General features: G+C 41.8%; 1 protein-coding gene across 7 annotated transcripts in view; it reads left to right on the forward strand.

Moving 5' to 3' along the window:
• Positions 1-18,827, forward strand: part of FER1L6 (fer-1 like family member 6) — a 175,416-nt gene that overhangs the window by 144,436 nt on the left and 12,153 nt on the right. For 6 of the 7 annotated variants that reach the window (XM_086335488.1, XM_086335487.1, XM_086335489.1 and 3 more), the window contains 7 exons: positions 1,973-2,143; positions 5,143-5,303; positions 7,627-7,769; positions 10,961-11,049; positions 11,504-11,602; positions 14,874-15,115; positions 16,829-16,992. In XM_086335488.1, the coding sequence (XP_086191614.1) occupies positions 1,973-2,143; positions 5,143-5,303; positions 7,627-7,769; positions 10,961-11,049; positions 11,504-11,602; positions 14,874-15,115; positions 16,829-16,992 (1,069 nt within the window). The remainder of the gene's footprint in view (positions 1-1,972; positions 2,144-5,142; positions 5,304-7,626; positions 7,770-10,960; positions 11,050-11,503; positions 11,603-14,873; positions 15,116-16,828; positions 16,993-18,827) is intronic. The other variant, XM_086335491.1, reaches the window with a different exon arrangement.

Consider the following 18,827-nt stretch of genomic DNA (forward strand, 5'->3'; position numbering starts at 1 on the left):
TTCCCCCTGAGTGACTGGAGATCCAGTCATGGCAAGCTGCTTTTGGTGGTTTTCCTAAGGACAGCACTAATGAAAATTCAGGAGAGGTGAACCAGTGAGCACACAGCACACCATCCTGAAAGACGGATCAGAGCATTTGAGCCCTCTGTCCTCTGTCATGGTTGCCAGGGGCAGTTAAACACTTAATAAGTCTTTCCTTGGTGGCAGCAGCTTGGTGATGGCCAAGCTCAGAGGTGGCTGGGGGCTTTCTGGTGAGATGCCTCTAGAATATCCATTACAGCTTTAAATACAAATCTTGGAAACCCAGGGAGGTAATACTATGACTTCAGGTGGAAGAAATGAACTCATTTTCTGCACAGCTGTATTCCTGGCCTGCTAGGGCTGCCTCAGTCAGTTACAGGCAAGGAGCTGTCCAGCATCTCTGCATTTTTCTCTCTGGGGAGGGTTAATTGGCTCTGGGCTATGCTGTGATTGCTCTCCCTACCACTCTGGAGAGTGAGAGTCGGGTTAAGTGGGCCTGACCTTGAAGGCCACAGCCCAGACAGGCCTGAGGACAACTGGGGAAATAATGGGCCCTCTAGTCTCCTCTCCTCCCTGCCTCCTCTCTGTCCCTTGCTCCCAGACCAGCCCTCCCCGTGTTGTCCCAGAGCAGAGTCAGGAACAGCTGGAGAAACATTGGTGTTTTAAGAACACATTTGCCTAAAATGCAGGCCTACATTCCCAATTTAATTCTTAATCACCTTCTCTAATGCTCAGTAGAACAGATAACACATTGTTACAGTAAATCTGACATCATGCCTATTCCTCTCAACACTGCATTAGGGTGGAATTGTGGAGGGAGCATGGAATTAGAAGGAAACTGATACTTATCTTAGTTTGACATGATCTGTGATCTTAGGCCAGTCCTCTGTGTTCTCTGGACTTCAGTTTCCTTAGCTGTAAAAGGAAAAGATTGGATATGATAATTTCTGAGATCCTGCACAATTCAAAGAAACATTTATTGTGTCTGCTTTCTGCAGCTGAAGTACAAGCTCCAACAATGCAGAGATGAGGAGGGCAAGTCTCTCTGTTCACAAGGGGCTCAGAATCTTGTATAGACACATCCCAGTCCTGCACGTCTATGTTTTAATGGTTTTCCATTGTCAATAGGATTTTCATCTCAAATAAACGCAGCTGATATTCCCTGATGAATCCACAATGGAGGGGAGAGGAAATGGCAGTTTATTGGGCACCAGTTGAATGCCTGGAAGTAAAATCTGTGTTTTGTATAAACAAGATCCCATTTAACCACTATGCTATATTATAAAGAAGACGTATTATTTATCCTCGTGTACATGTAAAGAGCCCAAAAGAGTTGAAATAACTTTCCCAATGTTTTACAACCAGGAAGTAGCTGATTCAAAATCAAGATTAGAAATCAGTCCTGTTTGAGACCAAAATCTAAGGACTTTGCTTTTCCTCTTGCTGTCACCCTAGTTGAGACTATAAGATGTGACCCATGAGAGAGTAGATGATTGGCTACTGGAAATTGACAAAAGGGTTGGAAATTGTTTGCATCTCAATGAAAAATTAAACTACATAAATATCCATTAAGTAGTAATTGGGTTTCTCAGTGTCTAGTGAGTTCCTACGGACCGTAGGCCTATACTTAACCACTTGATGCAAAGAGCCAACGCATTGGAAAAGACCCTGATGCTGGGAAAGATTGAAGGCAGGAGGAGAAGGGGGCAGCAGAGGATGAGATGGTTGGATAGCATCACCCACTCAATGGATATGAGTTTGAGCAGGCTCCAGGAGATAGTGAGGGACAGGGGAACCTGGCGTGCTGCAGTCCATGGAGTCACAAAGAGCTGGACATGACTTAGTGAGTGAACAGCAACAATGGACTGTAGGTGAGCTAAAAGTGAAACAGGAAAAAGTTCTCTGCAGCACCAAATGCTGTTGATTCCTAAAGCCTCTGCTTGGACGGCAGGTCATTTGAGATCCAGGCCACGTTCCCAAAGGAGTCCTTGCTCTCTGTGCTGATCTACGACCATGACTTGATTGGGACGGACGACCTCATTGGTGAGACCAGGATTGACCTGGAGAACCGCTTCTACAGCAAGCACCGAGCCATCTGTGGCTTGCAGAGTCAGTATGAGATGTAAGTTCCTCTTCCTGTGGAGTCACTGTTGGTGCCCTGAGGCTGCAGCCCAGGCGCTGGGAAGACCACATAAGACTCAGTTTTAATATCTCAGATGGGCTCCATGTCAGCAGGGCTCACTGCTGACATGGAAACTGCTCATTGCACCTGAAGCTATTTGGGGCTGGGGAGGCAATATTGATTTGGAACCCAGGGCAGATTCTTCAAGTCAAGAGTTGTATTTGTTCAGTTGATTAGCTGGTCCTGGTGGACTGAGTTCTTAGTGGGGAATGATGCTAGAAGAATGATTAACATAATACAAATGCCAATATCCTAGTTAATTACAACCAACACTCACAAGTACTTAAAATATACCATGTACTTCATATGGTATATCTAATTCAGTTCTCCTCAAAACCCATTGAGATGTTATTCCCATCTTACACATGAGGGAGAAGTGGGTCCAAGTCTCTCTTTAAAAAGGTTTTTGAGCTCTGCTTAATTTTAGAATGTATACTAGATTTCTTTTTTCAGTTCAGTTCAGTTCAGTTGCTTGGTCATGTCCGACTCTTTGTGACCCCATGAACCGCAGCACACCCGGCCTCCCTGTCCATCACCAACTCCCAGAATTTACTCTTTTTTTAAGTATGGCTTATTTGATATCTTAAGAGAAAATTCTTATAAATATCAGCTATGAGAATATATTAAAAAAAGGAAAATATAAAAACATCCATTAGGCTTCCATGGTGTAATTTTAGAAATACTTTTGAATATAAAGTAATATATATTCCTTGTAGAAAATTTAGGAAATACAGGAAGTACAAAATGATGCTCAAATTATTTCACTCGTAGATAAAACTTACATTAAAGAGTGTGTATGTATTTCCTTTCAGTATTTTTTCTATGCTGCATGTATGTATAGTTGCTCAGTTGTGTCTGACTCTTTCCGACCCTTTGGGCTGTAGCCCACCAGGCTCCTGAGTCCATGGGATTCTCCAGGCAAGAATACTGGAGTGGGTTGCCATGCCCTCCTCCTCCAGGGTATCTTCCCAACCCAGAGATCGAACCTGTGTATCCTGTCTCCTGCCTTGAGAGCAGCTTCTTTACCTGTTGAGACATCAGGGAAGCTCTTTTTCTACGTTATTTCCTCCCAGAATTGGACTCATACTAACCATACAATTTCCTAAGCTTCTTGTTGCATTTATACGTTATATCATAAGCATTCTATGATATTAAATATTCTTCAAAATCATTATTTTAACAGCTCTCTGGTATTCCCTTATATAAATTTATTGTACAATTATATAACCAGTTTCCCTTCTTGAATTTCAGGGCATTTACATTTTTCTTCCTTATTCTATTAGAAATATTGCTGCTATGAGCATTACCATACAAAAGCCATTGCAAACCTTTCTGATAATTCATTCAGTGTTCATCCATCGACATGGATTTATTCCATTGAAAGGAATGCACACTTTAAAAACTTTTAATAGTAACATCCAGATGTCTCTCCAGAAGGGGTGGACCAATTTAGACTCTCATTAACATAGTCCAAAACATCTATTTCCTCCATGGAATGATTTTCAGACAAGTCTCTACTGCTGGCCTGTTCTTCTCTGAACCGAGCATGCCATTTCAGTCTGGGGACTTCAGTGAATGGAGAAGCCTTCTGGGGTATTTATATCATTCTCAAGTACCTGAGAGGGTAGCATTCAGAGAATGATTAGCTGTGTGCACTGTGAAGTCAGTAAAGGAAACCACATGTAAACGTGGTGTATCTTTTGTTCAAAAGAATTTCCTGACAGTGGAATTACCAGGTATCAAAATAGTTTAGTTAGGTAAGTTGTTCACTGAGGTCTTAAAAATAGACAAGAACACCTATTTCTGGGAAGGTCTATGTATGGGCCTGGCTTGGAATCTTCTTCAGGATCTTCATATTTCTGAACCAAGGTAGGAAAGCTGTTTTACAGCCGTGTTTTGTTTCTTTCAGTGTTTAAATGGATTAAATTCTGATGAATCCCGCATCCCAGGGAGCAGAGAAATCCAAGCTTATCTCAGTCATGGTTCCTAGGGAGCATCTCATTACAAGTTAATGATTTTTTTTTTAACCAAATAGCTTGTTTTTAAGGAAGGAAGGGGTTGGAAAGATCTGGAAACTCACCACTAGGAAATTACTGATTAGAGAAATGGCACCTCAAGACTTCCTGCCTGGGATGTGAGTCTACAGTATGATTTTGGAAGAGGAGGAGAAGGGAGGAAAGATGCAGAGAAACTAGAAGAATGAGCTTGGCTTTATTCTTGGAAGTAGCAGCCAAATAGCTATCCTGCTAGTGACAGGACAAACTAAACCAAAACTACCTGCAGAGAAATCCATAGAGACAGAGAGCACACTGCTGATTGCCAGAGGCTAGCCTGGGCACGGGGAATGAGGAGTAGCTGCTTAAGGGGTAGCGAGTTTTCTTTTGTGGTGATGAAAAAAATTTTTTTTGGCACTGGATAGAGGTACTGGTTGCACAACATCATGAATACACTGCTGCTGCTGCTAAGTCTCTTCAGTCGTGTCCAACTCTGTGCAACCCCATGGGTGGCAGCCCACCAGGCTCCCCCGTCCCTTGGGATTCTCCAGGCAAGAACACTGGAGTGGATTGCCATTATACTAAATCCCACCAAATTGGTCAACTTTAAAATAGCCAATTTTGTTATGTGAACTTCACTTCAACTTTTTAAAGGATGCATTTGTTTTAAAAAATGTATATGAAACTACCTTAAAAGAAATGTTCTGTCAAGCTATTCCGAAGTTCTGCCTTTCATACAAGCACACATATGCAGAGGTATTGACCAGAAAAGAGAGAAAACAAATTAAACAAAAACAAAACCGCTAGCCCCAAGCATGTGGCATGTCAAGTTAAAGCTAAAGGACACCACACAGGTCATACTGAGGTGGTCCTTTCACAGACATCCTGGGGGGCGGCTCCTGAGGCAGCCCGGACCTCACCCTCTGTCCTTTGTCCACTTTTCAGAGAAGGATACAATGCCTGGCGAGACACATCCAAACCTACCGAAATCCTCACCAAGCTCTGCAAAGACAACAAGCTGGATGGCCCCTACTTCCGCCCTGGGGAAATACAGATAGGAAACCAGGTCTTTTCTGGAAAAACAACCTTTACCAAGGAGGACACGGGTAACTCCCCACAGTGTTTCCTGCTGAAGTGGTTCTTCTTTTGAAAAGCCTGCTTTCAGTGGTGTTGATGACTGAAGGCAATGGTCATCTACTGTAAAGTTAATGCATGGAAAAGTACTGAGGAGGATGAAGATCACTTGTAATCCCCAAATTCAGAGATAATGATGGTGCATGGTGGTATATTTCTTCACAGTGTGTGTGGGTGTGTGTGTGCGCATGCAATATGCCACATTTTTACATAATTTTAAATATGCTATATATATGGTACATTAATATGCCATATATATATATATAGTTTTGTACTCTGCCTTTTCTACTTCCAATAGATTATGACAGTTCTCCTCTGTTCTTTGAAACTATCTTTGATAATCTTCTATTTTATGGCTGTGACATTTCCATTGTGTCCATTTTTATGGTGTCACTTAATGCTTCCATGAACCTCCTTACACATATTTTTGCATATTTCTGATGAGTCTACAGTACATATCAGAGAAGCAGAATTGTTGTGTCAGAAGATAGACAATACCTTAAAATGAATATTATATAGAATAAATACTTGGACACAACTCAAATTATCCCCATAAGTGTTACACCAACAACTCTCCTTTTCCAACACCAAGAAATAGATTTTTCCATATGAGCAACATAGAACATATCAGGAGGACTCCAGAAAGCCTTTCATAAATTTAGGATGAGAAAAAAAAATCCCCTTTAAGGATATAAAACAATTCCTGTACTATCACACCTATCCATTTGATGCTTAAAGATTACCTATATATGGTGCAGTGCTTCTGATGCAAAAGCCCAATTATGTACACGCTACAGGGTGTTCCGACACTCTGTCGATCCCACCACTTTAATGCCAAGATTTCTTTTTATTTTGTTGTTTTGGTCCCAAGAAATTCCAAGAGGTTTTCCTCATGCAGAGTTATTGATGTCTAGTATATTAACGATATAGATGAATTTCAGTGAGAAAAATACTTTTTCACAATAGACTCTATTAAGCCAATTTAGTCCCTTGGTCACTGTTCTACATTTCATGATTAAACAATTTATTTGCCCACCAAAAACCTGAAATTATGTTCATCAAGATAAGTTCTTGACTGATTAAACTTTATGACAAAGATTTAATTCATCGATTACTTGTTCATCCCTATCGACTTCTACTGACTATAATTATTGTTGTTGGAAGATTCTCTTGGTAGACTTTTATTTCTTTGGTTAAACCAGGTTCAACTTTTCCTATGTCAAATTTGGCCATTCTAAGGTTTGTCAAGAAGATTTTATTCTTTCAACAATTTTTGTCTTATTTGGCAAGTATTTTTTCTACCAATAGTTTTTATCATGAATTACCTTTTTTAAAAATAAAGTGATAGATCAGAGAATGTTTTCCCTGAGTAGGTGCTGGTAGGAGTGAGAGATCTCAAGCAATAATGAGAAGAGTCATAAGACGTCAATGAGCACATGTTATGTCTATTTCACCACCTTGTTTAGGACCACTCTGATCCCCCGGGCCCTTTCCCACTATAGTGTTAGCAAATAGCTTTATGTCTCCAGAAAAAGTACCCTCTCTTATCCCTTGAAGCCAAGTTTGTAAGTCATAGACTGAAGGAGTCTGATTCAAGGGATGAAGGGAGTCCTGTACTCCCAAGACCCTGACTGTGCTGAGTCCTCTGGTCAACCTGTCTCATTTCCCAATCTCTTAACTTTTTTTCTTAATTAATTTTTTAAATTGATGTATAGTCGATTTACAGCATTGTGCCAGTCTCTGCTATATAGCAAAGTTGGTAAGAAAAGCCAGGTCTCTGCTATACAGCAAAGTCTTTCCTCAGTTATACACGTATATATATATTTTAAAAATTCTTTTTCATTATTATTTATCCCGGAAGATTGGCTATAGTCCCTTGTGCTATACAGTAGGACCTATTCTAAACATAATGGCTTGCATCTACCAAACCCAAACTCCCAGTCCATCCCCCTTAGCCCCCTCCCCCTTGGCAAGGGGGAAGATCACTTGGCAAGATCACAAGCCTGATCTTTACGTCTGTGAGTCTATTTCTGTTTCATAGATAGATTCACTCTCTCAACTTTCACTCTCCTTCCCCTCCCACCACTCTACTCCCACCTCTTTCCATTTTATTTGTCCTATTTCTTTTTTGCTATCTCTTCTCTCTACCTGTATATTTTCTCTCTACTTGTATGTTTAAATAAACCTTTCAAACACTTTCAGGGAGTGTTTGACAATGTATCTGACAGTTCATCACTGTCCCCTTACAGGAACACGCATCTGACAAGTCTCTGTATTTTTCTCTCTTCCATGCAGATGAGACGGTGGAGTCGTATGAGCACTTGGCCCTCAGGGTTTTACACTCTTGGGAGGATATTCCAGAGGTTGGGTGTAGGCTGGTTCCTGAGCACATAGAAACACGGCCACTGTACCACAAGGATAAGCCCGGAATGGAGCAGGTAGTGGCCAAGAAATGTTCATCCCCAACAAATGAGACTTTTGCCCTAAAAGTTAATCTTGTTTGTGCCATATAGTAATGGCTCCCAACTAGGGACAGTTTTTCTCCCTCCTAGCCTGGACATTTAGCAGTGTCTGAAATATCAGTATTTTGGGTTGTCTCAAGTGGGTGAGGGTGCTACTGGCTTCTAGTGGGAAGAGGCCAGAGATGCTGCTGAACATCCTATTTTGTACTGGGCAGCCCCTCACAACAAAGAATTATTCAGCCCCAAGTGAATGTTAAGATTGAGAAACTCTGCCCTAAAATCAGAGTTGGATTTATTGCTCTTTCCTTTTTATGATTTGAGTAATCAAATTCTTTCAGAAGAATATTGACATTTAAGAAAGTTCAAAACCCGTTTGATGTACCCAAGAACTTGTCCAAAATCTATCAGTAACCACACATCCCAGTAGTTTTCCCAGAGGGGCAATAGATGGAAGCTTACCTTGAAGAATTAGCAAAAACAAGCTGTGTGGAAGATAACTAGAGATCTGGGTTATGAGTTGGAAGGGAAAAGAAAACTTTATTAAGAAACTTTTAATGTCCTAGATTCCTTATGGAAATAATATCACTCAGTTAGGATAACCAAGGATATATTTATCCATATTATGGCCATTTTGAGAGTAAAAGAGGTCATTATTAACAATTAAGCTGCTACAAAGGGCCCACGCCAAGGTTTTCCTAGACAAACAGAGGTGTAGGGGTCACCTAAGCCTTATTTCTTAATATTGCCTCATGATGAAATTATTATGATCCTTACTTTTAAGAAATTGTGGTTAGGAGAGTTTAAGTAACTTGCACAAAGTTACTCAGCTGGTAAACAATCTGCCTGCAATGCAGGAGACCCCCGTTTAATTCCTGGGTTGGGAAGATCCCCTGGAGAAGGGATAAGCTACCACTCCAGTGTTCTTGGGCTTCCCTGGCGGATCAGATGGTAAGGAATCCACCTACAGTGCATGAGACCTAGGTTCAATCCCTGGGTTGGGAAGATCCCCTTGAGGAGGGCATGGCAACCCACTCCAGTATTCTTGCTTGGAGAATCCCTATGGACAGAGGAGCTTGGCGGGCTACAGTCCATGGAGTTCCAAAGAGTTGGTCATGACTGAGCAACTAAGAACAGCACAACACAGAGCTGGGATTTAACCCAGACAGCTTGAGTCCCTAGTTCTGTCCCAGCTCTGAATTCACTCACTGTGTAGTCTGGGCAAAGCAAGTGAGCTTGACTATAATGGGGCAGGAAGACCCACACTGCTATCCCAGGCATGGTGGAATATAAACCTAGGGATCGCATGTGTGTGGGTGTCTGAAAAGAATACAGTTTTATCAAATGTAGAAGCTTATGGTTATTTCTTAAGATTTACTCCCAGATCTTTGAAATCTTTTGGTTACTGGTATCCCTCATTTTCAGAGAAGGCAATGGCACCCCACTCCAGTACTCTTGCCTGGAAAATCCCATGGACGGAGGAGCCTGGTGGGCTGCAGTCCATGGGGTTGCTAGGAGTTGGACATGACTGAGTGACTTCACTTTCACTTTTCACTTTCATGCATTGGAGAAGGAAATGGCAACCCACTCCAGTGTTCTTGCCTGGAGAATCCTAGGGACGGGGGAGCCTGGTGGGCTGCTGTCTCTGGGGTCGCACAGAGTTGGACACGACTGAAGCGACTGAGCAGCAGCAGCAGCAGCCCTCATTTTGCCTGTCAGATGTGGCTTCTTGGTTAAAGATGAACATTAATGTCTGTTGCCTGGAAAAGTCCATGGACAGAGGAGCCTGGTGGGCTACAGTCCAAGGGGCTGCGAAGAGTCAGACACAACTGAGCGACTGAGCACATAATGTCTCTTTTGGGACCCTAGGAATATAATCCTTCATTGAATTGGAGTGGGTAGCCTATCCCTTCTCCAGAGTATCTTCCCGACCCAGGAATCGAACTGGGGTCTCCAGCATTGCAGGTGGATTCTTTACCAACCGAGCTATCAGGGAAGCCCAGAATTGGTTCATCACTTCCCAAATGCTAGCTCTTTGCTTACATTGTCCCTTCCTCTGGAAATCCTCCTTTTGTCCCCCTAGCCAAAGCTCCTCCTTCACCCAAATCCTATGAATCCTCCCCCCTCTGTTGACAGCCCCACTTACTTCATATAAAATCTTCCCTGACCATCCCAGCCTTTGCTGATCACTCACCTTCTTGCCTGAGCTGACAGAGCACTTAGAGTACATACAACAGAGCTGAACGTAGAATCCACTGGCCCTTCTTCCCACCTGGACTTTCAGATCCCTTGAAACAGGGTAAATTTTGGTGTATGGAGTCCAGAGCAATGGATGGAAGGTCCTGTTCTATCACTAATTAGCCACAGGACTTTGGATAATTTCTTTGATTTCTCTGAACCTTACTTTCTTATGGCTAGGGGTAAGCATTGGTGGAGCTAGTGGATGTTATACTTTGGAGGCAATGAAGCATGATACTTCTGACAGATAGTAGAATCTCTGTTATCCTTAGGGGTTGGTAAGAAAAGCCAGGTCTCTATAGAGTCAGCAGATAAGATTTGAATCCAGGCCCTGCTATATATTGCCTGTGTAAATACATGCAAGACATTTCTCATCTGCCAAGTAGGAATTTCTACCTAGTGGAGATATTGGAGGAATTAATGAGACAATGCTTTCAATTGCACAGGGCTGCATCTACCACATAGTAGGTGCTCAATAAGGTTTGCCCTTCTCTTGATATATGCTCCAATTTTTAATAAAAATGTAAGTTCTGTCTTTGTCAACAAATATTCTAAATACAGTATGGATAATATTATTATATTATATTATATTTACCTAATAACTGTTCCTAGTAAAGTGAAAGTGTTAGTGTCTCAGTCATGTCTGACTCTTTGCGACCCCACGGACTGTAGCACACCAAGATCCTCTGTTCATGTAATTCTCCAGACACAGATACTGGAGTGGGCTGCCATTCCCTTCTCCAGGGGATCTTCCTCATCCAGGGATCGAACCAGAGTCTCTTACGTTTCCTGCATCGCAGGCGGACTCTTTACCATCTGAGCCACCAGAGACTCAACCCTAGTAAAGGCATCTGTTAAAACTGTGAATGGTCAGTGTCCATGTGGTAACCACACTTTCCCCAAAAAAGCTAGAGTCTTCTTTTCTTCACAAGGGCCGTCTGCAGATGTGGGTGGATATGTTTCCTGAAGATATGCCTCAGCCTGGACCTCCTGTTGACATTTCTCCAAGGAAACCCAAAGGGTAAGTAGTTGCAGCCTCATCTTCAAGGAAAGAAACCATGGTGCAGACTAAAAGACCTGGTGTCTGACACATTACACCAATCAACTGACACCTGACAATCACGCCTGACTTTCTACCTGGTCAGTTACATCAGGAGGTGAGTGGTGGTAGTAAGAGTAGCAATGGGGATGGAAATAGTGGCCCCTGTTTTATGGTAAGAGCCCTGAGTGTCAACATTCTTCCACATCCAAAAAATGTTGGTTGATGGAAGGAGGATCTGCTCAGAGAAATTCATATTCATGATGATTCCAGCTGGGACGCTTGGTTTTGATGGAACGAAGACCTTAAGTCTTAATATTTTGAACTTGGTAAAGTCGAAGAAGCTTATAGACTCAAAGCAATACCAGAATCACATAGACACCAATCGACTCAACCTCCAGGGTCTTCAACCTACGTCTCCCTTCCCTTATCCCAGGTATGAACTGAGAGTAACCATCTGGAACACAGAAGATGTCATTTTGGAGGATGAGAATATCTTCACAGGACAAAAATCGAGTGATATTTATGTTAAAGGGTAAGATCATCAGCAAACTCCATCCACCCTTTCCTTCTCCTGTTCACCCTTTAACCCTCAACCAAACTATGCTTCATGGAAGGCATTCCACCCACACCTCACAAAAGGAGGCTTTCTTACTCACCTTGTTAGAGAGGTCACTTTCTTTGCCAAATATTTGGTCATTTTACTAAGAATGATTATCTCATGAAATATTTTTGTGAGAAAAGTTTGTTTATATGAATGTCTCTTCCTATTAAATGTTGAATGCCTAAACTTTTTGAATGACATTCAAAATATATTTACACCAGCAGAAAGTAGTGAACTATAGTGCTATTGATGAAAAATTAAGTGTTAAGATTATAAGCATGCATGCTAAATTGCATCAGGCATGTCTGACTCTTTGCACCCTATGGACTGTAGTCCACCAGGCTCCTCTTTCCATGGGATTCTCTAGGCAAGAATACTGGAATGGGTTGCCATTCTCTCCTCCAGAGATTTTCCCAATTCAGGGATCGAACCTGAGTCTCTTATGTCTCCTGCACTGGCAGGCAGGTTCTTTACCACTAGCACCAGCTGGGAAGCCCACGGTGACGTGAAGATTGCTCAGTTGTGTCTGATTCTTTGCAACGCCCATGGGCTACACAGTCTAAGAAATACTCCAGGCCAGATGCTGGAGTGGTAGCTGTTTCCTTCTCCAGAGGATCTTCCCAACCCAGGGATCAAATCCAGGTCTCCCACATTGCAGGTGGATTCTTCACCAGCTGAGCCACAGCCTAACACAAAAGTTGAAATTTATACCTTTTCATTTGCTACTTTGATAAAAAAAATTTTATCAGCCTAGGACCTAGGAAACTAAATAATTTGTATCTCTCTGCTACATCTTGGCTATGACACAAATGCCTTTGTAGGTTTCCTTTAGCCCCTAGTCAGGGAGGGAGAGGAGGTGGTAGAGAACCAGAAACAATATGACTTAAACATGTACCCTAATCAAGAGGGAGGGGATATATGTGTACATATAGCTGATTCACTTTGTTGTACAGCAGAAACTAATACAACATTGTAAAGCAATTACACTTCAATTTAAAAAGTAAGAAAAGAATTGTAGTTCTTTTAGCAGGAAAATTTCAAAGAAACAATAATTTTTCTCTCCACAAACTCTGAGGAAGTTAAATTACTTAGAGGTTTTCAAAATAAATATTGCATAACCTAAGGTAGTCTATGATTTAAAAAATAAAAATAGAATAATAATCATAATAACATATAGAAGTTATCTATAATAATAACTATAGATAGCTTCTTATCCAAAATCTTCTCAATAAACTACTTGTTTTCAAACAAAATATTCAGTATACTCTCAAATACAAGCAATAAAGCATAAATATTATTGTAATAAAGTGTACCAATGTTTTAACAACAACAACAAAATGTGTCCTCAGATAAAATTCATCTCAGAAACGGTAAATTCTTTTCAGTTTTATCTCTTTGTCTTCCCCCAGCAAGAACCCGTCTTCTTCATTGACACTCTCGTTTCTGGTATGCCACTAAGTCTTATTCATTTTAGGTCCCAAATAGCTGTCAGCAGTATCCATTCTCCTTATCGTCACCCATCATCATCATCTTTTTTTTTTTAATAATTTTATATATTTATTTATTTTTGGCTGTGCTGGGTCTTCATCCCTGTGTGAGTTTTTCTCTAGTTGCGGAAAGCCAGGGAAGCCAGGGCTACTTTGTTGCAGTGCGTGGGCTTCTCATTGCTGTGGCTTCTCTTGTTGCACAGCACAGGCTCTAGGACATGTGGGCTGCAGTAAATGTAGTTCCCGGGCTCTGGAGCACAGGCTTGGTTGCTCCAAGGCATGTGAGATCTTCCTGGACCAGGAATCAAACCCAAACCTCCTGCTTTGGCAGGCAGATTCTTTACCACTGAGCCACCAGGAAAGCTCCACCATCATCATCTTTCCCTCCATCATTTCTTGCTGGGGTCAATACTATCTGAATTGGTCTCTCCATATTCAGTCTTACTTCCAATAATCTGTTCTTCATGTTGAAAAATGAGTGACCTCTTAAAAACTCAATCTGATCACATCAGTCCTGTACTCAAAATCTTTTAATGACATCCTATTTTCTCTGGACAAGGATCTAAAGTCTCTCATAAGTCCTAAAATATCACATATAATGAGCTGCTACCTATCATCTCACTGGATCAGTTCCCCCCTTGCCTTCTCTAGTCACACTGAGCTTCTCTCCTGTCTTAGAATGTATCCTAACTTCTTCCATAGGGCCTTTGCATATCCCTCACTGGTGACTTCTTCCACCCCACCCATTTCCCTCTATCCTCTCCCCTCCACGACTGTGGCTCCACAAAGACAAGGATCACCTCTGCTTGCTCCCCATCACCCCGTAGCATCTGGCTCAGCCCTTGCCTCATAACAGATACCACACGTACCTTGACTGGCCGAGCACCATCTTTAGCTAAATAAAGGTACCCTTACCTAAATAATTGTACCTTTACCTTGAGTGGTACCACTCTTCTCAGAAGAGAAGGATCTTTATCTGCTCTGGGGTAGTTTGAGGTAGAGGAAGGGATATTTGCTTTCAGAAAGTAAGTGGTATGGCATTATCAATTAGTTTGAATTAAAAGTACCTATTTTCTCAAGAGTTAATTAGGCATGGATAAAGTACTAGAGGAAAATGTATTCCTAGTAGCTTACTTTATACTCAGCATGGAGGAGAAAGACCAGATAATACTAAGAGGAAATAGCATCATAGATCATTTGGAATACACAAAGCTCTGGACATATACTATCTCATGTAATTCCTCAGAATTCCCATGAACTAGATTCTGTGATTGCTTCCATGTTCCAGATGCAACAAAGGCACAGAGAGTTAAGACAACTTATCTATGGAATGGAGTAATGTAATAAAATGTAGTGTAATATAGTGGGTGCAGAAATGCCCCCTCCCCCATAACAAAGTCTCCCAGGGTGAGAAGAAACTCGTATTAAACTTTCATTTCACATTTCCTGAGTTTTCCCTCTTTACTGCAGATATACCCAAGAACTACTGAAGACAATTCCCCAACCTGACTTAGAATGAGAGTCTTATTTCTGCTTCAGACCCTTTGATCCCTATTTATAGCTTTCAGATTCAATGGAAATTTCCATCTGAATCTATGTCATAATTTTAAAACTATGATCCGTGACCACAATGAAACTACTTCAGTCACTCTTGGTGATGCTGATGCATGAATAATGTGCTCAGAGGGTTTAATTCTTTCTCTGTCTTCATTCAGGTGGTTAAAGGGTTTGGAAGACGACAAGCAGGAGACAGACGTGCATTACAACTCCCTGACCGGAGAGGGGAACTTCAACTGGCGCTTCCTATTTCCGTTTCAGTATCTCCCAGCAGAGAAGCAAATGGTCATTTCCAAGAGGGAGCATATATTTTCATTAGAGAAGATGGAGTGTAAGACACCAGCTGTGTTGGTGCTCCAGGTTTGGGATTTTGAAAGACTGTCCTCAGATGATTTTCTGGGTAAGGTAGAGACTTCATCAAAGTCATATTAATGTTGAGGGTTTTATCTCAACTTCTGAAGAGCTTAGTCTGACTTTGCTCCACAAATAATCATTTCGATGCTGTTTAATAATTTTGATAGCAAAATATTGGAACATTCCAAATAGCCCTTAATATAAGGTAATTGACTCAGTAAGTTATGGTACATCCCTATGGTAGAAGATATATATTCAAGTAACCTTAAATTGATCTTTGCTCCAATGCCAAGAAGCTGTTAAATTTTGAGCTAATCACTGGTCTTTTTTGTACCTCAGTTTTACTCAGTTGTAAAATGGGAATAATAAAATTGTATACTTCAGAGGGTATTGGGAGGTATATATTTGATAATCTAAAAGCGAAGTACAGAGTTTCATACAAAGTAGTGCTCAATAAGTAATAACCCTGCAGCCATTAAAATATTAGAATATTTAATCAGTTGGATAGTTAGGCAAGGTGCATCAAATGAAAAAAGTATGTAAAAAAAAATCCCCTTTTGGTAAAAAGTGTGTATATTTGTGTAGCAGAAAGAGTCAGAGACAGCCAAAGAGACAGAAAGACTGACATGAGAATATGAACTAATAAGTAAGGCAGTGATCAACTTTTGGGAGGTAGGATTATGTAAATTTTTTTAACTCATGTATATATTTTAAGCGTCCACAGTTAACAAATACTACTTAATAGGAAAGTTTATTAAAAAGAGAAATATAGTATTCTCATGGCATTCTCTTATTATGACTTATACTTACTTGTTGAAAACTAGTGAATGGCAACCAAAAAGAAGCAGACTCACAGATACAGAGAATAAACTAGTGGTTACCGATGGGGAGAGAAGGGAGGAGGGGCAACCCAGGGGTGGGGGTGTGGGAGGCAAAACCACTGAGTGTGAGACAGGCTCCGGGGTGGATTATACAACATAGGGAAATATGCGAGTATTTTATAACAACTGTGAGTGAAAACTAACCCCTTAAAGATTGTACACAAATTTTCTTGAAAGAGAAAATTCATTGTTGAGAACCCACGAAGGTACTGGAAGAGTTGCTACCAGGACAGTAAGACTTAGTCCCCAGCCTGGAGGAGTTTAATGGGCTCAGAAAGGGAGGGGTGATGGGGGGAGGAGGTTCTTCTAGGCTGATCAGTGCTAAGGCAGGGAAAAGCTCAGAGGATAGACACGGAATCTAGATCATACTCGGGGAACAGAGAAGAGGCCCAGCAGATGATATCAGAAACCGAGGCTTGAAAGTTACATACGGTAGCTCTGCCCTGGTCTTCTACCTGCTGCCACAGCACTTTCTTTTATTTAATACTTTTTTTTTTTTTTAACGTGGACCACTTTTTAAAGTCCCTATAGAATTTGCTATGATATTGCTTCTGTTTTATGTTTTGGCTTTTGGGCCGCGAGGCATGTGGGATCTTAAGATCCCCGACCAGGGATCGAACCCACACCCTCTGCACTGGAAGACAAAGTCCCAGCCACTGGACTGCCGGGGAAGTCCTGGTGTGCTGCCACATTATTATGCCTTAAACGCAACACACATGTCTTGGTCATATTTGTGTCCTGGATACCTAGCACAAGCTATTGATCCCTTGTGGTCCTGATTGAATGACCAGTGAGAGGATAGATGAATAGGTGTGTGAATGAGGATAATGACGGATTTTAAAGCCCTTCCCTAACCTGTTAAGGGCATCTCTTCACAGGCTCCCTGGAGATGAACCTCAATAGTTTCCCCCGAGCAGCGAAGTCTGCCAAAGCCTGTGATCTCACCAAATTTGAAAATGCAAGCGAGGAGAACATGATTTCCATATTCCAGCAAAAGCGTGTGCGGGGCTGGTGGCCTTTTGCTAAAAGCAAAGAACTCACGGTAAGTCAGAGCCGTAGAAGATGGGGTGGGGATGGGGCAAGCAGAGGACCCATGCTCTTTAAATGAGTCATTTTGTAAACTTAAAGAAAAATGACTTGAAATGACAGAGAGCCCTTTAGGGCAAAGATTCTTCTGAGAAGCAAGAATTCTGAAAAATTTATAAATGCATTAAGCCCTCCGTATTTCAGCATGCTTGATTTAATAGCAATCTATGTCAGGGTGGATTTCCATCCTCTTGGCTTGAACATATGCCCCTGGCATTAATTTTTTTTCAACATCTCTTGAAATTATGCATACATTCCTGACGAATGTGCAATTTTAATGCAAATGCTTCATCCCTTCACCTTCAAACGAAAAACCCAGTTTAAAAAGTGATCTATCCTTTTAAAACTTGCTCCAGAGGATGCTGGCAGAAAGGAGAGCCATTCACCCCTTTCCCAACTTGCCAACTTGCTCCATCCTGTGTGACACATACTGTAGGAGTTCAGACATTTCATGAGTAGTGGGAAGAAAGTTTCCCTTACCCTTTCTTTGAGCTCCCTCATCACCTGTGTAAGGGAGGACGGAGGACTCCAGTGCTCAGTGAAGTTGAGAAAAGGGACCAGGACCGCATGGATGGCCCCCTTTCGCTTCTATCCTGTCTTCGGGGGAGCGTGTTCTCCCTTCTGCTCCTAGTGCCCAAAAGTCAGAGCAAACCCAAGTCAGGACCCTTCAGGTCACAGGTCTGGGTATAGACCGAGTTCTCAGTCTCTCTCTGTTCTGTGGACTCAGTGGGGGCAAGACATGGATTTCTTTGAGCCTAACTGGGTAAATGGCAGCTGCTGACCTGACTCCATGGGGTCTAGTTCTAGCGTGTTTTCTTGGAGGCTTTCTCTTCCTTTCATTCTCAAGTTCAGTCCCCTCTGTGAGATGGGATCGGAAGAATGAGAATTCAAGCAGACGCCTTCTTTCCTGTCCCCTCAAGTATGCACTGAGGTTTCACTGAGGTTTTACTATGTGGCAGCCTCTGCACTCCTTTCCAAGCTTCATGGCTTAGCACATAAAAATGCTCAGTTAGTGAACTGATTGATGAATGGATGAGTTCAGAAATGAAGGTTCATAGCAATGTTATTCATAATACCCCAAATTGGAGCCATCCAAATGTCTATCAACTGATGAATGGATAAACAAATTTGATATGTTAATAAAAATTTCAGAAACACAGACCTGATTGAAGTAAAGAGGCATTTATTTGAGGTTTGTTAGGATTATAGCTAGAGAGAGGCAGATTCAAGAAGCACTTGAGTTCTGTTCTGTTCCACTACAAAATGAGGGAGCCTGGTAAAGGCAAAACACCACAAAGTTAAGCAGATTTTTTTGGTTACCAATCAGAAATCCAGTTTGGCAAGAAGGGTGCTTTTTAAGCAAGGGTTGGTTGGGGTTTGAAATGATTACATTGTTGCAAAAGGAGGGGGGATCTTTGAAACTGCAAGGTTGCAGGGAGCAGGTGATGGCAGATACTGTTTTGAAGATGGCTAGTGGTGTCTTTGGAGAAGGCAGTGGCACCCCACTCCAGTACTCTTGCCTGGAAAATCCCATGGACGGAGGAGCCTGGTAGGCTGCAGTCCATGGGGTCGCTAAGAGTCCGATAGGACTGAGCGACTTCACTTTCACTTTTCACTTGCATGCATTGCAGATGGAAATGGCAACCCACTCTGGTGTTCTTGCCTGGAGAATCACAGAGACGGGGGAGCCTGGTGGGCTGCCGTCTATGTGGTCACACAGAGTCGGACATGACTGAAGTGACTTAGCGGCAGCAGCAGCAGTGGTGTCTTAGAATTTGATACAGTTCAGAA

The sequence above is a fragment of the Bos grunniens genome, chromosome 14 (genome assembly GCF_055505025.1).
Source record: "Bos grunniens cultivar Pamir isolate PY7600 chromosome 14, Bosgru_T2T1.0, whole genome shotgun sequence".
Taxonomy (NCBI): domain Eukaryota; kingdom Metazoa; phylum Chordata; class Mammalia; order Artiodactyla; family Bovidae; genus Bos; species Bos grunniens.